Here is a 27535-nt window from a genome sequence, read left to right as displayed (position 1 = left end):
AATTTATGAGTCCCAATTATGTGCCAGCCACTGTTCTAAGCACTTAAGCAATTGTGAGCAAATACTAACTATTAGAACTAATAAACGAAAGATTGGCAAGGTTTCAGGATACAAGATCAGTATACAAAAATAAATTGTATTTCTCTACAGGAGCAAAAAACGAACTGAAGTTAAATTAATAAAACAATGTATAATAGTATCAAAAAAATAAAATACTTAGGAATCTATAACAAAAGTGTAACACCTATGTATACTCTGAAAACTACCAAACATCACTGAAGGAAATTAAAGGAGATGTAAATAAACAGATATGCATGTTCATGGATCAGAAGACTTAATACTGGTGAGACGGCAATACTCCCTAAATTGATCTATAGTTGAATGCAATTCCTACCAAAATTCCATCTGACTTCACAGAAATTAATAAATTGATCCTAAAATTCATGTGGAAGTTCAAGGGACCCAGAATAGCCAAAGCAAGCTTGAAAAATAAGAACAAAGTTGGAGGACTCACATTTCCTGATTTCAAAGCTTACTGCAAAGCTACAGTAATCAAGACAGTGTTGTACTGGCATAAGGATAGATATATAGATCACTGGAATAGAATTTAATTCAGAAATAAATTCTCACATTTACAGTCAACTGGTTTTTTTAAAAAATATTTATTTATTTATTTGGCTGTGCCAGGTTAGTTGTGGCATGCGGAATCTTCTTGTTGCGGCATGTGGGCTCTTAGTTGCAGCATGCATGTGGGATCTAGTTCCCTGACCAAGTATCGAATCCAGGCCCCCTGCATTGGGAGTGTGGAGTCTTAACCACTGGACCACCAGGGAAGTCCCCAGGCAATTGATTTTTGACAGGGTGCCAAAATAAGTCAGTGGGGAAAGAATAGTCTTTTTCAACAGATGTGCTGGGATAACTAGATATCCACATGCAAAAGAATAAAGTTGGACTCCTACCTAGCACCACATACAAAAATTAACTCAAAATGGGTTTCAGGGCAGGTAATGCTCATGTGTGGTTTCTTAGCTGGGCTGTTTCTTCTCTCCAAAGTTTTAATCAAGTAGGCATTGAGCATGAGTTCCATGTTGGTACCTATGCTGGCTGTGATGAGAACAGAGATAAATCATACCGGGCTCTCCCCCAGGCAGCCTCCCACACATGTCCATGTGCTGTCTTTGTCAAGGGCAGAGTCCATGGACACGGTGACAAGAATAATGATGACGATGATGGTGATGATCGCTAACATTATGGAGTACTAACTCTGAGCCAAGCACCATTCCGACCATTTTACAAGTATTTCTCATTTGATTCTTTTTTTTTTTAAATTAATTAATTATCAGTTTTATTTTTGGCTGTGTTGGGTCTTCGTTGTTGCGCGCGGGCTTTCTCTGGCTGCAGCGAGCGGGGGCTACTCTTCGTTGTGGTGCGTGGGATTCTCATTGCGGTGGTTTCTCTTGTTGCGGAGCACAGGCTCTAGGCTCGCGGGCTTCAGTAGTTGCAGCATGCAGGCTCAGTAGTTGTGGCTCACGGGCTCTAGAGCACAGGCTCAGTAGTTGTGGTGCCCGGGCTTAGTTGCTCCGCGGCATGTGGGATCTTCCCGGACCAGGGCTCGAACCTGCGTCCCCTGCATTGGCAGGCGGATTCTTCACCACTGCGCCACCAGGGAAGTCCCCCTCATTTGATTCTTACAAATATTATTATCCCTATTTCACAGATGAGGAAACTGAGGCACAAGGGAGGTGGACTAACTTGCCACACAGCTGATAAATAGCAGAGCTTCTGAGAGAGGGGCTCTCAGGGAAGAAACGCTTCCAGGGGAAGGGGCTGCACCTGTGCCAGGCCTGGGCTGATGACATTGATAGAGAGGAAAGGGGCAGGCGTCATGGTCAGCTGGGGCAAGGTCCTCACCTTGACTGCACTGGCCACATGTCTCCTTGGAGTCCTGTTGATGACCTGCCCAGCAGCCCCATGGAACTCTGGGCCTGCCGTGGCCTCCACAACCCACACTGCCCTAATGAGCATCTCCTCAGCCTGGCAAGGAGCAGGAGTTTGCGGGTAGTTGCTGGGGTCCTAAGACTTGACATTTACACTTGCTCATGGCCTGAACTCCTAACTTCCATGGCGCTTCTCTTACTGAAAATAATTTAATTACGAAAGCAATACAGAGTCATTATAGAAAATGCACAGCCATTACACCTGTAATGGAAAGACAAAACGGAAGAACTGGCTCTGGCTACTAATTCAAGCTGGAGCAGGTGACTATTTAAAGGGTTCCTGATGGTCTTTTGGATATGAAAGGTCAAGATATTCCTGCTGGAAAAAGCATGTTCCATGAGGGAGACCTCACACTCTGCATAGGAAAATGAAGCATTTGAAGGATTCGGTGGTTCGGTGGAAGGTAAGGACCCAGAGTGGGGTCCTGGGCCAGAAGTGAGGGTATCCTGAAGGGACCCAGCCGCTCTGTGAGAGGCAGGGGTCAGAGAAGAAGAATGTCCAGTGAGAATCCCCCAGAAGCAGGGTTAGCCAGGACACACTGGAACAGAGATGCTCCCGCTGATTTTAAGTTGTCTACCACGCCATGCAGAGCTGTAGTCCTTCAGCAGTGCCTCATGTAAGACATTCTTTGGAGAAATCAAGGAAAAAGGACAATGTTCCATGTTTGTGTTAACTAAGGATAGAGAGAAGGAAACAGCTGCAGAAAGTGGGATGCCAGGGAAACCGAGAGCGGCAGGAAGAGGAAATCAGAGTAAACATGAGAACTAGGCATCTGGAAATTTGCACCAGCGTGGGGGGAGAGCATTGGAATTTGCATATATATATATATATATATATATATATATATATATATATATATATATATATACTTGCTTACATACATTTGCTATATACTTTCCTTAGTATATAAGATGAAGGTTTCAGCCATTTTTATTTAAATGTTAAAAGAAAGGGTGATCCTGCGAGGCTGGAAGACTGGGGGATACAGAGATGGCTTGGGCTACAAGATAAACAAATGGAGGAAAATAAAAATCCCACCACTCCCCACCATGTAAAGAGAGTAAAGAGAGTAACTCTTTGTAAAGAGAGTAACTCCAAATATTTTAGTGTATATACCTTCAGACTTCTTTCTACACACTTATATAGTTCTGTATCTAATTTTAAAAGTTGATTTAATGTGCACATCATTTTGAAGTCTGCTTTTTTCCACTTAACATGGTATTAAGAGCATCCTTCCTTTTCAATAGATATTCGTCTTGGCATCATTTCTAGGGGCTGTGTAATATCTTGTATGGAGATACCATAATTGACCCACCTGATCGCACTACCAAGGCTTAATGTTTTGATTTTAGCTGTGTTTTTATGAAAGTTAGACATGCTCATAGTTTGAAGAATCAAATAATTCTATTAATCTTGCTATGAAAAATAGCAATCCCTTACACATTCTCCCTCTGCCCAGGAGCAGAAGCAATCACTTTCATGTCCTATTAAGCTAATTACTTTCGTATTTACTCCTGTGCCTCTAAACAACTGCCTCGAATTGCTACTTGTTGATTTTTTATCTTAGGTATTATTTCTTCATTTCTTGCTATGGAAATTGAGGACTTATCTCACTTTCTTCCTATATTCCCGGGACACATCTCCCCATTCTCATGTCCTCCTGATAAAATGATAAGGTAGTTTTGGCTAGATCAACATGTAAAGTTTACATTATTAAGGTTATGTAAACACTGTTGACTGCTGCATGGTGTAGTAAAATATGATGAATTGCCCTTTCCTCCACAAATTTTCTTTTCTCTGGAGTTGTCTTGTGTTGCAGGTTGGTGTTTCCAGAAAGCAAACTCTGAGATGGATCTTAGTGTGTAGGATGTTTCAGACAGCATTGAGGATTTGGGAGAGAAAGAAGTCAGACTGCCATGCAGGCCAAGCACAGCCTTGACCGATGCCCTGGGAGCTCTGAAGCCAGAGTGGAACTTTGGAATGGTCCCTTCAGTGCCTGTTTCCTTGCAGTAATCACTAATTTAACCCCAGATCCTTGGCCAGTTGTCAAAAGCTCCTCTCAATGCATTAGTTTGCACCAGATATTCAGTGCATTCCTATCTTCTTAAAGAAGTCTCTCCTGGACCCTTGGACCTGCTCCAGGCTGGACTGGTGGCTCCTGGGGCTGCTGTCATTCTGGGCCCTCATTTCACCATCACCCTGGGCTTCAGGGCATCACATTGTATAAAGGTTCTGGTCACTGTACTCCCCTGTATTGGATATCCGGTTTTCCTGTGTTCCATGCTGTCTTCCTTCTTAGTTTATTTATTTATTTATTTATTTATGACTGTGTTGGGTCTTCGTTTCTATGCGAGGGCTTTCTCTAGTTGCGGCAAGTGGGGACCACTCTTCATCGCGGTGCGCGGGCCTCTCACTATCGCGGCCTCTCTTGTTGCGGAGCACAGGCTCCAGACGCGCAGGCTCAGTAATTGTGGCTCATGGGCCTAGCCGCTCCGCGGCATGTGGGAGCTTCCCAGACGAGGACTCAAACCCGTGTCCCCTGCATTGGCAGGCAGATTCTCAACAACTGCGCCACCAGGGAAGCCCCCTTCTCAGTTTATTCTCTTGTTTTCGTGGAGCATATCTTCCAGTAACATCCATAGAAAGTAGAGTAATGGGCCATACAGTTTTTTGAGATCTTACATATATGAAAATGTTGTTATTCTACCCTTACATATTCCTAGTTTGGAAAAAGATAGACTTCTAGCTTGGAAATACTTTTTCTCAATTTTAAATGCATTGCCTCATGCCTCCTAGCTTCCAGCATTGCTACTGAGAAGTCCAAAACCACTCTGATGTCTGACCTTTTGTATGAGACATTTTTTACCTTATGGAAGCTTATGGGATCTTTTCTGTCTCTGATGATAAAATTTGCCTACGTGTGTGCATGTATGTGTTTCCTTTTATCCATTGTAGGCACCTGAGGGGCCCTTTCAATTCATTTGGAAATTCATGGGCTTCATTCCCAGGAAATTTTCTTAAATTATTCCTTGGCTGTTTTCCTCTCCTTTTTCTGTTTTCTTTTTCTGGAATGTCTATTATTGAGGCACTGTATGTTCTGTACTTCATCTTACCACTCACTCATTTTTCCATCTTTTGTTTTTATTTTTGGAAGATTTCCTCAGTTTTATTATCTATCACTTTTCTAGTAAGTTTTTAAAATGAAACCTGACACCTAAACAGCAAAGTGCACAACTCACAAGTATGCATTTAGCTCAGTGACTCATCAGAAACTGAAAACACTTGCATGACTCCAACCCAGGCCAAAAAATAGATGATTATTATTACCTATTATTACCTCTCCTGCCCCATTCATCACCACTCCCTTCCTCCCCCCAAATCATCAGGATCCTAACTTCTAACACCATGAATCAATTTTGTTGTTTTCAAGCTTTAGCGTGCATCAGAATCACCTGAACAAGTTACTTAAACTCTTAAGAATCAAGTAATAAAACAGATTTCTGGCAGTCACTTTCTGAGTTTCTGATTCAGTAGGTCTATGTTGGAGCCCAAGAATTTTCATTTATAACAAGGTACCAGGTGCTGCTGATGCTGCTGAGAACTACTGGCCCGTTCTTCAACTGAAAACAAATGGAATCATACCATGTGTCCTCTTTGGTGTATGGTTTCTTTCGTTCACAGTTAACTTTGTGAGATTTATCTCTTTCTTAAAAAAAATGTAGCCGAAGTTCATTCATTTTAACTACTGAATAGTATGACTGTACCGTATAGTATGAAGTTATTTATCCATTTTGCTGCTAATGGTCATTTGGGCTACTACGGGTGTTGGGTTATTATGAATAATGGTGCTAAGAACATTCCTTTAGAGTATTTCGGTGAAAATGTGCATACATTTCTGCTGGGTATATACATGTAGGAGAGGAATAGCTGGTAGGCAGCACGTGTCAAGCTCTTTTCCAAAACAGCTGTAGCAATTTTTACTCCCAACAGCAGGGTGTGAGTGCTCTCCTTGCTCTGCATCCTACACAATACTTGATACCGTCAATCTTTTTATTTTTAGCCATTCTGGTAGGAGTGCAGTGTTCTCTCATTGTGGTTTTAATTTGCATTTCCATGATGACTGATGATATTGATTACTTTTCCATAAGCATATTGGCTATTTGGATATTCTTTTGGATGAAGTACCCATTCAAGTTTCTTCCTCATGTTTCCATTGATTTATCTATCGTTTTCTTATTGACTTGTAATGGTTGTTTATATATTCTGGATATGACTATTGGTAATACATATTGCAATAATTTCTTCCATTCTGTGGTTTACCTGTACTCTGTTAATGGTGAATTTTGATAAATATAAATTTTTGAGTTTTGTGTGTGTGTGTGTGTGTGGTGAGAGCACCTGAAATCTATTTTAAAGTAAATTTCCAGTATATGATACAATATTATTAACGATAGTCATCACACTGTACATTAGATCTCTGGGCTTATTCATCCTACATAACTGTAACTTTGTACTCTTTGACCAACATCTCCCCATTTCTCCCACTTCCCTGCCCTTGGTAACCACCATTCTACTCTCTGCTTCTATGTATTCAACCTTTTTAGATTCCACATGTAAGTGAGATCATGCAGTATTTTTCTTTCTGTACCTGGTTTATTTCATTTAGTGTAATATCCTCCAGGTTCACCAGTGTTATCACAAATAGCAGGATCTCCTTGTTTCTTAAGGCTGAATAAAATTATATTCATATATTGGGGCTTCCCTGGTGGCACAGTGGTTAAGAATCTGCCTGCCAATGCAGGGGACATGGGTTCGGGTTCGAGCCCTGGTCTGGGAAGATCCCACGTGCCACGGAGCAACTAAGCCCATGTGCCACAACTACGGAGCCTGTGCTCTAGAGGCCGCGAGCCACAACTACTGAGCCCGCATGCCTAGAGCCTGTGCTCTGCAACAAGAGAAACCACAGCGATGAGAAGCCCACGCACCACAAGGAAGAGCAGCCCCTGCTCACCGCAACTAGAGAAAGCCTGCACGCAGCAATGAAGACCCAACGCAGCCAAAAATAAATAAATAAGTTTATTAAAAAAATTATATTCATATATATATATATATATATATAAATAAATGCACACACACAGACACACACAGAAGACACAGAGCAAGATGACAAAGAAACGGATATAGGAATGGATGAAGAACAAGCAATAGCAAAGAAACCTACAGCTGAAAAAGATAAATTATAAATTATACTCTCACTATTTGGATCCTGTTTGGAGAGGGAATGTGAAATTTAAGTTACTTCTTTTGGGAGAGACTTGCCTTTGTACCAATGACAATGGTCAAGAGGATGGAATGTGCTAATTTATCTAAAACAATGAGGGCTCACTCCTGGAGATGGAATTGGGGTCGGTTTTCCAAAGCACATAGGTAGCTTAGGGGAGAGGTGGGTACCTGAATGAAATGAATGAATGAAAATCTATGCATTGTTAGCAGGAGATAGTGGGTGACGGATGCTTGAGAGGCAACAAAAAATGTCTACTACATTTTCCAGTGAGCACAATGAGTTTAAGCCTTGACTACTCTTGGAGCCTCTGCAGCACAAACAGGTGTTGGCAGGGAAATTAATTCCCAATTTCACGGGAACTAAATAACTCTCTCTGTGATGGATTTGTTTGTTTGGTAGTCAGTGCTGACTTCCAAGTCCTTCTAGAATGCCTTTCTGCACTGCGTAAGCTAACAAGCTAAAAAACCCCAGCATAAACAGCATTTCCAGGCTCTCTTGCAGCTAGGGTCCTGGATGTGATTTACATCCTGCCAGTGAAATGTATTCATGTGAGGTTTGAAAAGTAGGAACGAGGCAGAGGCTATTTTCCAACTGCTTCTGGTTTTGTTTGTTTGGTTCATGAACAAGACTTTGGAGATAAGCCTAACAACCAATCTCCAGGTATTGAGAAGCAGTTGCTGTGATGGCAGCCCCCTCCTCTTGATTCTTAAGAGTTTAAGTGACTTGTTCAAGGTTACGTAGATAATTAAATGACAGAGTTCAAGCTTAGGCGTCTGAATTCACGGCTATTTGGAGAGTTCTCGAGGTTTGCCCCGGTTGAGCAGAAGTAGTGGCTTCCCTGGCGGGTTAGGTCTGGGAATTGTTCCTGAAGGCCCAGCTTAGGGCTCACCCCTTCACTGCTTCCAAACATTTTGTTAAGTGCTTAGTTCTTTCTGTTATATACTTTCAGAGCCATTTCAGTTTCCTGCACTGAAAACTTCTCACTAACATAATAGTAGGGAAACACCCTTCTGGAATCTGGACAGAGCTAGCTTATCTCCCCAAATCCCAGGTTTCCTAATTATAATCACACCATGGTATGGATTAATAGCCAAGTTTCTCCCAACAAGCAGGGGCAAGTACCTGTGCTTTGGCACAGCTGTAGAAGAGCCTGAATAGAGGAAGTCAGGAAATAGGGCACCAGCCGGGCTTAGCTTCCATGGGTCCTGCCTCCACCAGGTGTGTGGGGAATGAGAATCTCTTTTACTATGTGCCCATTTTTACTATGTGCCAGAGCCTGTGCTCTGTACTTCACAAACATCATCACATCCACGACTCAACCCTGAAAAGCAGGTATGATTACCCTCAGTTTACATATGGGGAAACTGAGACTCCGAGAGGTTAACGTGACCTGACCAAGATGCTCAGAGTTAACATTGAAGTCTGCCTACATACTCAGCGTATACACATTTACATTTTAAAAATTCTTCTCCTAATTATAAAAGTAATATATGTTCATTGTAGAAGCTCTGTCATCATCCCTTTGGTGTCATGGTAGCAGGATGGAAGCAAGGGCTACTATTTCTACAAATGAATTTACATAATTGTAAAGTCTCTGCTTCTATTACATATGCTGCCCAGTTTTTGATATAGGATATAAGAACTCTATTTTCTTTCTTTTTCTCTTTCTTTTCTTTTTAATTGAACACTGGCATGAACAATGTTTCAGAAATAAGAAATAATTGACACACTGACTTGTGATGACACATTAATAAATGAAAGGGCATAGCTAGTCACCTGCAGTAAAATTGCAAAATGGATAATTGAAAGGAATCACAGGTCACATCTTAACTTATAATCTTATTAATAGGCTATATGAGCTAATTTAAAAGGATTACAGCATCTCTCATATCAGTGATCTTATACGATCATTTTAACGACTTACCAAAGTGTGTGTATTTGCGTGTGTGTGTGTTTTGGTTGCCCATTCTCTTCCCACAGGCTTTAGGCAATAGTTAAAAATGTGGCTACAGGAATTTAGAAGACGCTATCTGTTGCCTGTTTAGCCTAAATTGGTCCAGGATGATAACTCACTGTAATCAGGTCTCAACATCTTGAAGGCAGCAGGAGAAATTCACTTATACTCTGTGGCTGAAAATGAACTATGAACAAACCTCATATTGAAAATTTCAAAAATGTTTGGGATCTAGACTTCATTCAATTTTAAGGTACTTTGGTGGTCATGACAATAAAAACCACCTCTACTCCAGTCCTCCTCTTCTTCCTCCTCCTCCTCCTCCTCCTTCTATGGCAATATAGTTAAATGGTTCAACCACTAAAAAGTATAAAGACACAATCACTGAAATCTCCCTCCCATCCTTGACCTCCATCTACCTAGCCATCTTCCTAATTTCTTATATATCTTTCTAGAAATTCTTTATGTATATACAATACAAATACAGATTCTTGTGTTTTTCTTTTTTACACAAAATGTAGCAGAACATACACATTGTTCTGTACTTTTTTTTTTTCATTTAAAAGTATATCTTGGGGCTTCCCTGGTGGCGCAGTGGTTGAGAATCTGCCTGCCAATGCAGGGGACGTGGGTTCGAGCCCTGGTCTGGGAAGATCCCGCATGCTGCGGAGCAACTCGGCCCGTGAGCCACAATTACTGAGCCTGCGTGTCTGGAGCCTGTGCTCGGCAACGAGAGGCCGCGATAGTGAGAGGCCCGCGCACCGCGATGAAGAGTGGCCCCCGCACCGCGATGAAGAGTGGCCCCCGCTTGCCACAACTAGAGAAAGCCCTCGCACAGAAACGAAGACCCAACACAGCCATACATACATACATACATAAAAAGAATGTAAGCAGACAAGAATAGTATTAAAAAAATAAATAAAATTTTAAAAAATAAATTAAAAAAAGTATATCTTGGAGAGCTTTTCATATTAGAACATATAATAGAGCTTCCTCCTTCCTTTTAATAGCTATGTAATATTCTATTTTATGGATGTCACATAATTTATATTTCTGCCTGGGGTTTTTCACCATTTGAGTTGCTTCTAATCTTTTGCTGCTACAAACAATGCTGTGATGAATAGCTTTGTGCATATGTCATTTTGCACATGTGAGAGTCAATATATATTAAATATGTTTATTTATTTAATTTAAATAGATGTTTTAAGACTGCTTTTTGTAGAACTTATGTCAATATACACTCCCACCACTAATGTTTGAAATGCCTGTTTCCCTAGACTTGCCATGAAAATGTTATCAAACTTTGGATTTTTTGTTTCATATGTTTAAGATTCATTTACATTTCTTTTAATTCGTGTCCTTTCCCCATTTTCTGCTGGGTAACTGGTCTTTACTTATTTACATCTAGAGGCTCTTTACATATGAAAGAGATTACTCCTTTGTAATCTAATATGAAAACATTTCTCCCAATTTATTAATTATTTATTCTTTGACTTTATTTATAATGTTTCTTAAACATTAGAGTATTTTCTTTTGTATGTTTGAACTTATTAATCTTTTATGGCTTCTGGATTTGGGGTGACAGAAAGACTTTCCTTACTACAAGATGAAAGGTATTTTCTCATTTTTCTTTTGGAACTGTTGAGGTTTTTTAAAAAGTTAAAAAAAATTTTTTTGGTCATGCAGCTTGCTGGCGGGATCTCAGTTCCCCAACCAGGGATTGAACCCAGGCCATGCCAGTGAAAGCCTGGAATTCTAACCACTAGGCCACCAGGGAACTCCCTGAAAGTTAAATTTTTTATTCATTTGAAGTTAACTTAGTGAGGCATGAGGAATGGATTCAACTTCATTATTGTCTAAGTGGCTACCCATTTGTTCCAATACCATTTATTTAGTGGTCCATATTTTTTCCAATGACTTCAGATGTCAGCTTTATTATATTGTATCTATGTATGATTTTGTGACTATTTCTGGATATTATATTCAACTCCATTAGCCTATCTGTCTGCATTATACTGTTCTGATTACTGAGGCTTTATAATATCTTTTAATATATGTAGTGCTGATCTACCTCCCCTGCCATTGCTCTTCTTTTTCACACTTTTTATCACTATTCTTGCTCCTTTCTTTGTCTATGTAAATTTAGAATCAATTTATCTAATTAAAAAAAGGTGTATTGGGGGATTTCCCTGGTGGTTCAGTGGCTAAGATTCCACTCTCCCACTGCAGGGGGCCTGGGTTTGATCCCTGGTCAGGGAACTAGATCCCACATGCCACAACTAGGAGTTCACATGCCTCAACTAAAAATCCCACACACAACAACGAAGATCCTGTGTGCCACAACTAAGACCCAGCGCAGCCAAATAAATAAATAAATAAATAAATAAATAAATAAATAAATATTTTTAAAAAGCCTATTGGATCACATTAAAAGTTTGAATTAAGTTATGGAGAACTGACATTTTTATGATGTTACATATTCCTGTCCAAGAGCATGTTACATTTCTACTTGTTCAAGTTTTCTCTTGGATAGTGTTTTCCTGTGAAATTATCTGGTCCTGCTGCTTGATAAAGAGGTAGGGTAGCTCTTTGACAACCTTCTCTATTTTTTCCGTACAAATTGTTCTCCATCATTTCTCTCTCTTCTGAGGCCGATTTTGTGTGCAAGGTTCTTCTGCTATTTAGAAATCTTGGATTTTCTTCTTGTAAGTTGCCTTTATAATTAAAACCTTCTATGACATCCTTCATCCTCCATTTCTTTAGATAGTATCTATGGCTTCCCTACTATGAAAACAGTAAAACTAGCTCATATCCTAATACAGGGCCCAGACTGGCAGCTGAGGCAGTGGCAGCAGCAAAAAGAGAGGAGGGTCTCTGCATGGGGGCACAACTGAGACCCGTGGTGGCCCCTCCATCCACAGAGCATGTTCCTGTGGTGTCTGCACAAGTGCTCTGGCCTGAGCACTGGGACAGAAATTGCCAACACTCAGGCAGTAAACTTTGTCGGTAAATTATTACAAAGGAAAGCAAACACATGCACGTGGCAATCAAGCATAGCAGGGAGTTATTAGAATTCTTTGAGGAGTTTAGAGTCTCTGGTTTTTAAAACTGCTGCAACATTGTGAGGCAAATGTCCACAGGCTTAGAAATAGAAACCGAATATAAAAATCATTCCATTAGATGAAAAAGAACACTATTTACATATGAAGCTTCAGCTTAACCAATTATTAATAAGGAAGACAATTTTAAAATTAATTTTTCCTTGTAATTGAAGATATAGCAGTGAACACTTGAATACATAAACAAATGTTCTGAATTATACACAAATCATGAAGCCACTTTCGGTTTCTTATATGACCTTCACAAATTACAGGAAATGTCAGGGAAAACATTGAAATGCCATTGTATACATTTACATTTAAAATTAAATTCAGACTTATGCCCAACTGATTTGTATGAAGAGTTAAATCTTCTAAGAAGAAATTTCTGCAAGAATCATCAGCTCTAGATGTACTAAAATTTATGTTTCAAAGTAATTTATCAAAAATTTATCCCCGTGTGTTACAGCCTATAAAATACTTTTAACAGATCCAGTAATAGTTTCATCAGCAGAAAGATCCTTCTCATAACTAAAAATTATCAAAAATTATTTGTGACCTTTCATTTGCCAAGAATGACTGATGTCCCTTCAATTATATTGATTGAAAATGAAGACCCCACAAGTATAAATTCAATGACCTAATAAATGAGTTTTCAGAAAAATGACCCAGAAAAAAATCTGATGATCAATCAAGTTATCACATTAATAAGGTATTATTGTTTATTGCATTCTATAAAATTATACTAAAATGTTATTTTTGTACTTTGTAAGTTTGTTGTTACTCATATATCACTATTACCCCTATAAAATAGTTTTAAAGGAAAAAACTATTTTTGGTACCTTTAATGAAACTTTTCCCTTGCTTTTTGAATAAGGAGCCTTGCATTTTAATTTAATTAAGAGCTGGTCCTGCCCATGAGGTTGGCCTATGGTACAGATAATGCAGGCTGGGGAGCACCAACAAGAATTATCATATTTATATTTTGAGAGCGGTACTGAGGATGAATACTCATTAAGTCTCTTTTCTGCTGGCCTGTGAGCTCTTTGAGGCAGGGTTTGCCTCTCATTCATCTTTGCATCTCCCATAGTGCCTCACACAATACCTGGCACACATATGGGCCACAAGGAGCAGTGGTTAAGAAGGAGGATTTGATGCCAGACATCTTGGCACTAAGTCCTGGTCTGTCCCCTCCCAGCAAGTTACCTAACCTCTCTTCACTTCAGTTTCTATATCTGTAAAATATGGTTAATGATGATATCTACTTCATAGAGTTTCTATGAGGATTAAATGAGCTAATGCATATGAAGTACTTAGAATAATGCCTGACATTTAGTATTCATTCAAATATTAACTATTATCATTTTAAGGAAAAATTTATTGGAAGGATTTTTAATCCTCTGTAAGCAAAAAGGAGTGTTGGTGCAGTTTTCAGAACCATTGAGGAAATAGAGTCTTGGCATTTACACCAAGATAGCATCAACTCTGTGAATAAACACTTATTTGTTACTTAGGCTCCTGAGAGGATTCAACCCTACCCAACTATCTTTTTCCCACCTCACTCAGAGGATCACCTGCTACCCAGCTAAAGTTTCCTAATGGAGGCTTATCTGGAACTGAATAGGAATATTTTTTGGCTGTAAATAACAGAAAACTTAATTCAGAAAACCTCAATGAGCCACCACTTCACATCCATTAAGATGGCTATTGTTTAAAACAAAACAAAACAAAACAGAAAGTAAGTTTTGGTGAGGATGTGGAGAAATTGGAATCCTTGTGCATTGCTGGTGGGAATGTAAAATGGTGTAGCTGCTATGGTCATTAGTACTGCAGTTCCTCAAAAAATTAAAAATAGAAATACCATATGATCAAACAATTCCACTTCTGGATATATACTAAAAAGAATTGAAAGCAGAGACACAAATAGATGTTTGTACACCCACACTCACAGCTATATTATTCAAAATGTCCAAAAAGCAGAAGCAACCCAAGTGTCCATTGACAGACGAATGGATAAGCAAAGTGTGGTATACACATACAATGGCATACTATTCAGCCTTAAATGAGGAAGGAAATTCCAACACATGCTGCAATATGGATGAACCCTGAAGAATTTATGGTACATGAAGTAAGACAGTCATAAATACTGTATGATTCTATTCATATAAGGTACTTAGAGTAGTCAAATTCATAGAAACAGAAAGTAAAATGGTGGTTGCCAGGGTCTGGGGTGGGGTGAGGGAATGAACAATTATTGTTTAATGGGTACAGAGTGTCAGTTTTGCAAGATGAAAAAAGATCTGGGTATGGATGGCAGTGTTGATTGCACAACAATGTAAATGTACTCAATGCCATTAAAGCGTATACTTTAAAATGGTTCAAATGGTAAATTTTATGTTATATATATATATATTATTACTATTTTTAAAATAAAAATAAAAAGTATTTTGAAAAAACCAATTCAAATGTTAAGGAAGTGTACTGGCACATATACCTGGAGGTCCCGAGGTGGGGAAAAATTTACTACTTCACATCCAGCTCAGACGTGCTGAAAAAGCTTTGCAGGAGATGTGAAGGCCATCCATGGAGGAGAAATTAATGTGTGTCTAAGAGCAAATGGATTTTCCTTTCTGCATTAGTTCTCAGAACCTGCTAACTTGCAGACTCTAGTACTTTCATCCATACCTCATTGCTGTCTGCGGAACATCTCAGCACACATCTTTTTCCTTGGGGTATAGTAATTTTTTTTTTTTTCTGGGGGTGATTTTAATAGAAAGCTAGTCTCATTCATTTCTGGTTGATTCTTAATGGTATGTATTTAATTTAATTTAACATTTTTAAACAGCTTTGTTGAGTTATAATTGACATTTAGTTAAGTCATACATATTTAAAGTGTACAATTTGATAGTTTTTATATGTACAGTTGGCCCTCTGTTAGTAATATTTATTAATCAAGATGTTGCACTTCATTTACTCAAGTATTTATTGAGACCCACTTCATGTCTTTTAGGCAAAGGGAAGAGCATGAGCAAAAGAAAAGATGTATCTGGGGGTAAATGACAAATTCCTGGTACAAGTAGTTCGATGTTGCTGAGTGTAGCTTGTGGGTAAGGGTGTAGTAGGAGAGAAGCTGGAAATGTAGAAGGGAGTCAGATTACAAAGGTCTTTGGCTAAGCAGTTCTTGTTTTAACTTATTTTTTGAGGTAAAAAGATACAATAAAGTGCATAAATTGTTTTAAGTGTAAGCCAACATCTCAATGAATTTTTATATACGTATACATCCATATAATCCCCACCCAGATCAAGATCTAAAACATTTCCAGCATTCCAGAAAGTTCCTTCATGCTTCTTCCCAGTCAATACCTATCCCCAGAGGGAACTACTATTCTGGCCTCTATCACTATTAATTAGTTCTGTCTGTTCTTAACCTTCATAGAAGTGGAAGTACACAATATGTACCCTTTTGTATCTGCCTTCTTTCACTCAATATAATAATCATGAGATGCCTCTGTGTTGTTGAACGTGTTAGAGTTTGTTCATTTTATTTATTCATTTATAGTATTCTACTGAATGAATATCCCACAATTTGTTTATGTATCCTCTAGTCGATGGATATTTGGGTTATTTCTAGTTTTGTGCTAGTTTGAATACAGTCATTATGAACATTCTTGTATGTGTCTTTTGGTGAACATACGCACTCATTTCTCTCGGGTATATACCTAAAAGTAGATAGTCATGTTTTGCTTGAGTGGTTATATCAAGGGAGTTTGGACTTTAGCCTGAGGAGGACTGAGATTGGTGTGATGAAATTTACATTTTACTCTGGCAGCCACTGTGGAAGATGCACTGAAGGGGGGGTGAGATTCTAGACAGGGAAATCAATAAGGAACCACAGACTAAGAGCAACAGACCAGGGGAGGGATGATGAGGCCTGAGCTTTGGAAGCTTGCATGGAGGAAGAGGATGGTTTTGAGAGATGGTAAGAAGGTCGAGTTGACATGAGGGTTTGGCTGTGGTGGGAAGAGAGAAAATGGAGTCTAGGATGACTGCCAGGTCTCTGACCTGGTGTTGGCAGAATGGTGGTGCCCTTCTCTCTAAGAGAGGAAGTACTTGAGAAGGAGCAGGTTTGAGGAAGAAGATGAACTCCGTTTTGAACATCTTGAATCTGGGGGACCTGTGGGAGATCAAGGTGGAGGTATACAGTAGACAATTGGGGATAATACACAGAACTGAAGCTAAAGGGAGATTTCTATTATGGAAACAAGGGAATGAGCGAACCATCAGGGAGAGGATGTTGAAAGAAGAGGCTCCCAAGAAGATGACCTAGAAGGCATTTCCTGAGACGCTGGAAAATCAGGAGCTTGCCTGATGCCATGAAAACCCAAGGGAGGGAGAGTTTCTAAAAGGAATTTCCAAAGGCTGCTGAAGAGTGAAAAAAGATGGGCACTGAAAGGTGTCCGGTGAATGCAGAGTTTACCTTAGCCATGTGCAGTTCAGGAGCACCCCCAGCTTCCGCTTCCACAGTCTTCTTAGTGCCAGCAGCCCACACCAGTGAGGTGGGGCTGGCTGGGCTGTCTCTGCCCTCCGGTCTGGTTCATGGCCTCTCAGCCTGAGGGAGGGGAGAGGGAGATTCAGCCTTAGTCCAGGGACAGTGTGGGGACCTCAGTGGGACAATAGAGGGCAGACGACAGCTAGCTCGGGACCCATGAAGTCCCTCCTGACATTGGAACACTGAAAACATTGGCATTTGAGCACAAATTTCCCCTGAAGCCTTTCCCCTATGGAAATTCCTGGTCATAAACCATATTGACTTTAATCTGAAGTGTCAGAAAGGTTGCCGAGGAATCTGGGAGCCGACCAGCTGAAAGCACGGTTGTATAGAAGTTAGGGCAAACAAAATAGGATTCAGAACATTTTTGGAGATCTGTGCCAGTGGTAAACTTTTCCGGGAAACACGGGGAAAACTTACACTCTTAGACAAAAAAGCATTGGGTCTCATAATTAATTTGTATTCTTACTGAAATATAAACTTGGGGAAACAGTGAAGGGGAAGAACAGTGCATCTTATTTCTTACCAGGCACAAGGGGCTGGAGGAGGCTCCTGTAGAGTTTAATGGGTAGCTTTATGTATTTATATGCTTTGACTGGAGCTAACGAGGTCTGTGCCACACAATGGGCAGTTTCCAGTTGGATTTTAAAAGAAAATAACTTTGATCATTTCAAAAGCAATGAAGCCTGATGCAGCGGAGAGAAAAGAAGGCAGTAATTTATGGCTACCATTAAGAACACAAAGGCAAAGGCGGAGAGAACGTTTCACTAAGTGAAGATTTACAAATGTGTAAAAATAACCCTTATTACTAGAAATAGCTGAGTGTCTCTCTCCACACCAAACAAAAGGGGGTGGGAGGGAGGGGTGAAAGACAGAAAAAGGGATGCAACCTGCTTGCCTTTGCTGGGGATGAAAAGGTCAAGAGAAAAACCACCACAGAAAAGTTATTTTCTCAGATTCTCCATTAGACAGCAACACCAGGAATGAAGACGCAAAGAGGCAGTCTCAGCCTGGGTGCCGTGGGGACGGGAGGGGCAGGGGCAGCCGAGGAGTGGTGCAGAGTGGGGAGCTCTGAGAGGGCGCTGGACCCTAGGAAGACATGTTTTTGTGCATGAGCTCGGTGTGGATTTTTTGTGATGTTTATTTTTTTCTGATTATCAAAGGAATGAATATATATACACACACATACATACATATATGTATGCATATATTCACAGGAGAAAACTTAATATATACAGAGAAGCTCAAACAAAGAACATTAAAATCCCTGAGTATGGTGTTTTGTTGCATCTGAGAATTGCTACTACCTTCGTTCCTGGAGCGATTCTGATGCTGCGTGTGGTTGGCCCCAGTCACCTGTGCCTAGGGTGGTGTGGGAAGGCCCTGTGCAGGTGTGTTCCCTTATAAGGATGTCTTGCTTGGAGGGCCAGGTGACAAGCACTGCCTGTATCTGCAGCTGGCCAGACCTGATGTTTATGAGTTCGGGTGGTCGTAGATACCACCTGTGCCCATGTTGGGCTGTCTTGTGTCCTGGTGGCTCACCCTTGACATTCTGGCCCCCTTTCACTTCACCTTTAAGCTGCTCTGAAGATACATTTAACCGGTTTTCAGTGAAATGAATACTTTGTGCCGTGCTTCTGGGCCCAGCACTGTGCCAGAGAGGGACAGTCTCAGCAGTGCCCCAGGGGGGGACAAGTGGGCCACTGTCCTCCCAGGACTTGGGGGCAGGGGATCAGAGAAGGCCTGGGTTGGGCAGAACGGAGAAGGGTGTAGACAGCGTGTGCTGAGGTGAGCAGAGAAGCTGGGCTTACCCTCTCCGTTGAGTTCTCCTGAGGTTCCGAAGTCTGTGGAATCACTTTCATTCCATCCACATTCCCCCTCCTAAGTGGAGAGACGGGTAAGCCCCATAGGTGGTTTTGGGGTTTGGGGACTATAGGACTCTGAGCTACACAGGACACTTTCTGGGTGCCCCGTGTCCGAGTATTTCAGGCTAGAAGTGCTGTTTGTCTTCACAAGAGGGACCGGGTCAAGTTGGAGGACGCCGCGAGCGGGCGGCGCACGAGGCTCTCTGCGGGCCGGAGCGCCGCGGCGGTGCGGGAGCAGCGGGTTTGGGGCGGGGGCCTGCGCGGCGGGGGCCTCGCGGCCCGCCGGGCCCACCCCCGCCAGGCTGACAGCCGTCCTCCGGCCACCGCGGCCGCGCCCCCTCCGCCCGGGCCGTGAGGGGGAAGGGAGGGGGCCGGGAGGGGCGGCCCGCGGAGGACCGTGTGAAAATGAGGCCGGGGCTCGGGGGCCGGGCGGGGCCGGGCCGGGGGTGTCAGAGCGCGGCGGGCAGGGCGCCCGCACACACCTCCCGGAGCCGCCGCCGCGCTCGCCGCCCGCGCTCCGCCGTCTCTGCCCGCAGCCGCCGCGCCTTCCATGGGGGTCGCGGGCCTTGGCTGCCCCTGGGCGGCCCGGGCGCTGCTGCCGCTGCTGTTGCCGCTGCTGCTGACGGCGGCCGTCCCGCCCGGTCGGGGCCGCGCCGCAGGGCCGCCAGAGGGTGAGTGTCCGGCCGCGGGGGCGCACCTGGCACGGAGGGCGGGGCGGGCGCCGGGAAGGGGTCCCGTGCCCCTCGCGGGGGCGCCCGGGGCGAGCGGAGCCGGGGCTCGGCTGCGGAGCTCCGCGTGGCCCCCGTTCCCCTGGGGCCGCACCCGCAGGCCAGGCGGAGGCGCTGCCACCGCGCGGGCCAGAGGCCCAGGGCCTGAGTGCGCGGCCCGGCCTCGGACCCGGGGCTGATGACAGTTCCCGCCGCGGTCCCCGGGGAGCGCCTGCTGGGCAGACTCGCGCGGGCTGAGCGGGGAGCAGGGCTTTGGAGTCTCCTTGCGGAGGTGGGGAAACTGAGGGCTCCGGCCGCGGTCCATAGTGAGGTTATGGCAGCCGCGCTCCTTTCCTCTGGGGCCGCGAAGCTCTCCTGGGGGCTTCAGGGTCGGCTCCAGGGATTTTTCTATCTGTGGAACAGCTGCTGCTTGAGAATCTGGGAATACCCGTTGTGCACTAACTGGACTTGGAATACTTTCAAAACTCTTGTTTTTAATGAACATCCTGGAAGGGGTATCAGCCAAGGAAAGGCTTCTGCCAAGGCCGGTTTCCAGGTTGAGAGGGTGGGCAGCGGTGAAGGGGTGGAGGGGGGCACCAGTACCTCTCTGCATGGTCTGAGGGTTCAGGACGGTGTGCTCAGAGCCCAGGGCGAGCTTTCCCCCCATACCCCAAACCCTGAGAAAGCTGACAGACACTGCTCGGTTTTCAGAGCATTTTTGCCAACTTGCTCTTTCCTTCAGCAGGCCTTTACCATCACCTACTCATGTGCCAGGCACTGTGTTTGGCCTCAGGGACACAGGTCCAATATGTAATCAAGACACCATCTAGATGGGGAGGCAGGCAGGAAAACAGTGGCAATGTGACATGTAAGCATATCCTGGGGGACACCTCACCTACACTCTGGGGTCCTGGCAGGCTTCCTAGAGGAGGTGGATCTGAGCTGAGTCTTGAAGGCCAGTGGAGAGGGTATCCCAGTCAGAGGGAACAGGCTGTGCCTGGAAACAGGGGCCTGGACATGGTCCAGTTCATCCCACGGGCTCCTAAGCAGCTTAGCTGGCGAGGCATGAAGTGGGATGGGCTGGTGGGAGATGATGCTAGAGAGGGGCCAAGGCCAGGTCACCAGGGCTTGGGGCACCATATCAGGAGCTGCTGTGCTCTTTTGCAGACGTGGACGAGTGTGCCCAGGGGCTAGATGACTGCCACACCAATGCCCTGTGTCAGAACACACCCACCTCCTACAAGTGCTCCTGCAGGCCTGGCTACCAAGGGGAGGGCAGGCAGTGCGAGGGTAAGTGACTTGGGGACCAGCAGTGGGTGGGCCAGCAGGGGAAGCTCCCTACCTCCTCAGCTCTTGTCGTGGCCACTTGCGTTGGTAAAAGTGCTTCAACAGCCCTCCCACCCCCCACCCCGGGTCACATCACCTACTCTCTGAAATGCATGTCAGATCCTTAAAAAACAGGGAACATCAGGTCTTCCCGAGAGCTGATCATACAGTTTTATCTGGCTCTGAAATGTCCTTTTGTCTAGCTTCTGCAAAGGAAAAGAGCTGCTTTAGTATCTTTTGGTCCCACTCAGTTTGGGGGCAGAAAGTCAACAGCCATGTTGATCAGGAGAGCCATACTTCCAGAACAGGGCTGATCCTGTGCTGATCCTGTTCCTCCCTGGGGCAGCACCCTTGCTCTGAAGTCTGAGTGCCAGAGTCCTGCCCTCCCCTGAGGTTCTGGTGGCTCCATCTTGTCCTTGACTTCGGGCGGTTTGGCGTTGTGACCTGCCAAGCTTTAGAGCTGCACCAAGAGCCTGCCCCATTTGGAGCTGCAAGTTGGCCCTGGAAGGATGTGTGGAGTGATATTTTAAGCCCTTAGAGCTCTAGATCTGGGAGCCTGAAGTCTGGACTTTGCCATTTTGTGTTCTGGACCACGGGGGATTAGCTCAGTGTCAGGAACTCTGCCATTGAGAACTAGCTGCAGACTGGACTGTCATAGGAAGAGGCTGCTTGGGGCATGGAAACTGTGGCATGTTGGAGCTGGCAGGGCTCTTCAGGGAGCTCTGAGCCAATCCTCTCCCTCGTGTCACTGATAGGGACACTGAGGCTCAGGGGAATCGGGAAAGGGGTTGTGGGCATGATCACACAATTAGCCGGCAGGTGAAAAAAAGTCAGATCCCCACTCTAGCTCTGTCCCCGACCCCACGTCTCTGCTGTTCACGCAGCCTCCTGGTGTCCCTCTTTGGTTGGGTGAGAAATCCTAATAAATTTATGGTCTCCTTTGTGCAGGAGGAGCAAAACTCCTGCCTCCCCCATCAAAGGAGACGTGCTCCTGGTCAGGTTCGCAGCAAGTGGAATTGGTGGTCCATCCATAAAGCCCTTCTGTTTCTTCAGGCTCATATTTTCCCAGAGACAGACAGCCATCTCTCTATCTGCCCTACATCATGGGAGGCCAAAAGAGTACCTCTCTCTGAAACATCTCTCTGCCAGTTCCTCCATACCACATCCTCACCGTATTAAATATTCTATTTACAGTACTGGAATTCACACATGTTGGTACCCTGTTTGGGGAAAAAAATGTTCACTTTTTCACTGTGACCTTCAGTCACTGTATGCTCTCTGGGGGTAGAAACCCTGCCAAGGTTTCTTTTGGATAAAGTACTTATTTAGTAAATAATGCTGAATGACAAGTGGCAAGAGTTTGGTTATTCTTAGCTGTTGGGTTTGGCTTATCACAAATGAAATTGAATTGCTAACAGTTTAGAGTGAAAAGTCTACTATTGAGTTTAAAATAATGAATGATTGACTGGCATCGCTGCTTTTATACCTTTCAATTGGTTTTAAAATAATATGTGATTATTGTTATAAAAAGTCAATACAAAACAATACAAAAATGTGTAAAATAGAAAAGTACAGACCTTCCTATTTATCCACAGGTAATCACTGTTAACAGAGACCATATGTTCTCCCTGTTAAGAAGGATTTGATCTTTTGAATACTTGTAGTGTTTATAAACCTAGTGAATCAGGATGTCCCTGTTTAGTTTGGATTTCTGGTACAGGGATCCAGAAATGGAAACTTTCTTCCAGGAAGGAAAAGGAAAGAAAATGGGGATTGCAAAGATTCAAAAATATAGATATTCAAAGATGTAACTCTTTTGTGTGTATTTCCTGGCTTATTAGTTTTTAAGCCTCTTGGGTCCAATCTGTGGTATCATTTGTGTTGTGATTATCACCGAAGTCTCTTGCCCCTATTTAAGTTCAAGGATGGGAACTGGTTTGCTCAGAGTGAACAGAATTTTATCCTCCACAAATTTCTTCTGCCAAAATGTTGGAAAAATGAAAGTATGGGCCCTGAATAAGTATTTTTAAAATAATGTGATTCAGAAGTGGCTTTAGGTAAATGATGTTTTATGCTAAATGATCTTAGCTTATATCCCAGACTTTGGGGAGGGGATGTTTCAGTGGTCAGTATTAATTATATGGTCCTTATTTCTCAGTTTAAGGAACTGAATCAGGTTTAACAGGGATGAATCTAGACTTGGCCTTTGTATTTTTGTTTTTTTTTTACTTTGTATTTTGAAATAATTTTAGACTTCAGAAAATTTGCAAAACTAGTGCAGAATTCTTCACATATGTCTGTCACTTATCTTACCCTAATGTTAACAATTTATATAACCGTAGTACAGTATCAAAACCAGGAAATTAACACTGGCACAATATTATTAAATAAACTATAGACTCACTCAAATGTCACCAGTTTTTCCCTAACAGTTTTTCTATTATTTTTCTTCCAGAATCCAACTCAAAGTCCCACATTACATTTAACTATTGTCTCCTTTGTCTCTTCCATTCTGTGACGGTTCCTCAGTCTTTCCTGGTCTTTCACGGCAGTGACACATTGATGAGTACTGTTCAGTTCTTTTGTCGGCCTTATGTTTTCACATGATGAGAAGTAGTATGGTAGGAACTGATGCGATAAGAGAATGTCCTATGTCTTCTCTAGATAAAATTGAGGTTATGCATTTGTAGTAATACAAAAGTGAAGCTTTCGGCAAAGCTGCTACAGAAGTGCTATTGTGTGCTTTTCAGTGCATCACATCTGGGGCACATTATGTCAACATTCCCACTACAGGTGATGTTAATCTTGATCATCTGGTTAAAATGGTGTATTCTGGGTTTCTCCACTACAAAGTTACTATTCTTTCCCCTTTCAGTATATATATATATATATATATACACATATATATGTATATATATATATATTGGGGCAGATATTTTCAGCCTATGCTGATTTTAGCACCCAACTGTGGATCTTGCCTGCAACAATTATTACTGTGATATGTGACTCTTGGTAATTTTGTATTTCTCTAGTTCCTTACACATCTATTAATTGGGATTCTTCTGTAAGGAAGATCTGTCCCTCCTCCCCCATTTATTTATGCATTGATTTATGTGTTTATGTATTTATGCCAGTATGGACTCACGGGTATTTATTTAATTATATAGTTATTTATTTTTGGCTCAATTTGTTCCAGCTTTAGCCATTGGGAGCTCCTTCACATGGTCTCCTGTGTCCTGTTGACATGGCTCCATCATTTTTTGAGAAATTCCTAATTTTCTGGTACCACAAAATGCTCCAGCCTCCACCTGTATTTTCCCCTCCCCAGCCCCGGAATCAATTACTTCTCTGGGAGCACTGGTTTTCCTTTTATTGGAAAAGGATGTATAGAAACCAAGATCTGGATGCTTGGTGTTTTCATTGTTACTGGGATGTCATTCCTCCTAGGCCCTCTAAGTGGACAGAGCTAGGAAATATATGTATGTGTACTAACCCACACATACACAGTTATCTATATTTATTCCTTGTATCTATCCATTTCTATATATATATTAAAAACAGTGAGTTACACTGATACTTCAGATTCCAAAACAGTATCACAGGATTCATTCTAACCTCCCTCTTGGCTTATTCATAACTTCTTTCTCCAACAGTGAGAAACCTGGCTCTCATTATCTGCAATATATGCACCTATTTGTTCAATCCCAGTATACACATAAAGTATTTACCGAATTACTACTCTATAATCCTGGGAGTAAAACGGATTTAATAATTAGGGTCCAGTATTTGTATACAACTATTTTTGTATTTGGGCTTATAACATCCAGTCAAGCTACTATTTTTCAAACATACTTAGGCTAGTACTTTTCTTCCCCATCCCCTTCAGTGTGGTGTGTTACTCATTTACAATACAGTTAGGTTCATTTGTTTCTCTCTGTGTTCCATTTTTCAATCCCTCTTGTCACCGTCACTCTTGCTTCCTGGTTGATGTGTGTGTATGTAAAACATCACCATGGTTCTGAGAGTCAAAGCAGTTCAAAAACTCAGAGAAGTGCGACTCCTTCCTCTTGTTCCTTTCCTGTTCCCGTTCCTCCTTATTTCCGCCCCTCCTCCCACACACCATGGGTCACCAATCTCTGTGGTTTCTGGTTTATCCTTCCTGTATTTCTTTTGCACAAATAAGCAGCTAACTATGTATTTTCTTTTTAACTGCTTTATTGAGTTATAATTTACATACCATAAAATTCACCAATTCTAAGTCAGTGTACAAATCAATGATTTTGGGTAAATTAGTTGAGTTGTGCAGTCATCACATAATACAGTTTTCAAGCATTTTCCTCGTCACAGTAAGATCCTTGTTCCCAGCCCCAGTTCCAGGCAACCACTAATCTATTTCCTGTCTCTGTAGATTTGCCTTTTCTGGACATTTCATATAAATGAAATCATACAAGATGTGGTCTTTTGTGTTTGGTTTCTTTCACTTAGCATAATGTTTTTGAGGTTCATCCATGTTGTATCCTGTACTGGTATTTCATTCCTTTTTATTGTTATCTAGTATTTCATGAACATTTGGGTTGTTTCTACTTTTGGGCTATTATAAATAAAAATGCTGCCAAGAGTATTCACCTGCAAGTCTTTCTGTAGACATGATTTTGCATTTCTCTTCATACATACCTAGGAGTAGAATTTCTGGGTCATATGGTAAATTTGTGTTTAACCTTTTAAGGAACTGCCAAGGAACTTTCCAAAGCGACTATGTCATCTTATATTACCATCAGCAATGTATGAGGTTTCCCATTTCTCTACATCCTTGCCAACATTTGTCATTGTCTGTCTTTTTTATTATAACTGTTCTAGGGAGTGTGAAATGGTATCTCGTGATTATAATTAGAATTTCTCGAATAATTAATGATGTACATTTTTTTCATGTGCTTATTAGCCATTAGCGTATTGTCTCTGGTAAAATGTCGATTCAAATGTCTTGCCCATTCTAAAGTTGGGTTGTTTGTCTTCTTATTGAATTGTAAGAGTTCTTTATAAACCCTTTATAAGGTATGTGATTTGCAGATATTTTCTACCAGTTTGTGACTTCTCTTCATTTTCTTAATGTCTTTTGAAGTACAAAAGTTTTAAATTTTCACAAAGTCCAATTTATTAATTTTTAGATTTATGGATTGTGTGTTTGGTGTTGTATCTGGTGTTGTATCTAAAAAATCTTTACCTAACCCAAGGTCTCAAAGATTTTCTCATGAAAGTTTTATATTTTCTCTTAAAAGCTTTCTAGTTTTAGCTCTTACATTTAGGTCTCTGATGCATTTTGTGATTTTTGTGTATGGTCTGAGTTAAGGGCCTAAATCAACCTTTTTTGCGTATGGATATCCAATTGTCTCAGCACCATTTGTTAAAAAGACTATCATTTCTTCCAATAAATTGCCTTAGCACTTTTGTCTAAAATCAAGTGACCATAAATATAAGGGTTTATTTCTGGACTCTGATTCTGTTCCATTGATCTATTTGTCTGCCTCTATGCCTGTACCACACACTGTCTTGATAACTGTAGCTTTATAGTAACAGAAAATTCTCCAAATCTGTTCTCTTTTTTCAAAATTGTTTTCCCTCTTCTGAGTCTTTTGCATTTCCATATAAATTTTGAGATAAGCTTGTCAAGTTCTGCAAAAAAAAGCGTGCTGGAATTTCGTGTGTGTGTGTGTGTATGTGTGTGTGTATGTGTGTACCTCCTTATTTTTTACATGAAGATAACATACTACAGATACTCTTTTACATTTTGATTTTTTTTTTACTTATCAGTATATTCTAGAAATCACTCCAAATCAGTTCGTAGAGATCTATCTCATTGTTTCTTTTTAACAGCTGCATAGTATTCCACCAAGTAAAGATACCTTAATTCTTCAACTGCTTGCTGTGCATGGGCATTTAGGTTGTTTCCAATATTTTGTAATTACAAATGCTGCAGCGAATAACCTTATGCATATTTATTTTTCTGTTGTTGGAGATTGCTAGATGTGGGATGGCTGATTAAAAGGTAAATGCATATTTCTCCACACTAAAGAAATAGTGCTTGTGTGGTTTACTTCTGTTTTACTCCTCAGATATTGATGAATGTGAAAATGAACTCAATGGAGGCTGTGTCCATGACTGTTTGAATATTCCCGGCAATTATCGCTGCACTTGTTTTGACGGCTTCATGTTGGCTCATGACGGTCATAATTGTCTTGGTAAGGAAAACTGTTGGAAATGGTAATTCTCCTTTACCTACCCTCCGGCACCTCCACCCCTTTCTTTTCTTTGACAAAAACATACTCATTAAAAGAAAAATGGGATCAGAGACCTTTGTTTTCTGGCTCCCTAGAAATCACACTCCCTGATAGAAAACCAGGTTAAGTATTTTAGTTTTTATGTGATCATTCATAATATAAATCCTCCATTAGTCCAAGGAGGTGGGTGGACATTGACATTACTACTTATTGATTTTCTGGCATTGACTTGTAACCTTTAAGATCTTTGGTCTTGTGTTAAAAGGGTCTTGACTTATAACCATTTCTTCAATGGTAAGTGTCTCTCTTCCAGAATCATGTAAAACTACTTGTCCTGAAGATTCCACATGTGTACTTGGATCTCAGCGAGGTAGACCCTCCTCTTTTTTCTTTAAAGAGAGAGAAATTCAAATAGAAACCTTCCATTAACATCCTCCTAGTATTCCACAAACCAGAAACATCTGTTGGAGTTTCAGTTT

General features: G+C 41.8%; 1 protein-coding gene and 1 long non-coding RNA gene across 11 annotated transcripts in view; one reads left to right on the top strand and one right to left on the bottom strand.

Annotated features, from left to right (window-relative positions):
• LOC309668375 overlaps positions 1-27535 on the bottom strand; it is a 485025-nt gene that overhangs the window by 127618 nt on the left and 329872 nt on the right. The gene's annotated exons all lie outside the window — the stretch shown is intronic.
• Positions 19222-27535, top strand: part of SCUBE2 (signal peptide, CUB domain and EGF like domain containing 2) — a 68318-nt gene continuing 60004 nt past the window's right edge. For 2 of the 10 annotated variants that reach the window (XM_082478079.1, XM_082478074.1), the window contains exons 1-3: positions 19228-19419; positions 20623-20745; positions 26892-27017. In XM_082478079.1, the coding sequence (XP_082334205.1) occupies positions 19299-19419; positions 20623-20745; positions 26892-27017 (370 nt within the window). In that variant the 5' untranslated portion in view covers positions 19228-19298. Of the gene's footprint in view, positions 19420-20622; positions 20746-26891; positions 27018-27535 lie in introns of all 10 variants that reach the window. The other 8 variants (XM_082478078.1, XM_082478080.1, XM_082478081.1 and 5 more) reach the window with 7 other exon arrangements.

Source organism: Balaenoptera physalus (assembly GCF_965194825.1).
Source record: "Balaenoptera physalus genome assembly, chromosome: 10".
NCBI classification, from domain to species: domain Eukaryota; kingdom Metazoa; phylum Chordata; class Mammalia; order Artiodactyla; family Balaenopteridae; genus Balaenoptera; species Balaenoptera physalus.
This window is presented reverse-complemented; position numbering and strand designations above follow the sequence as displayed.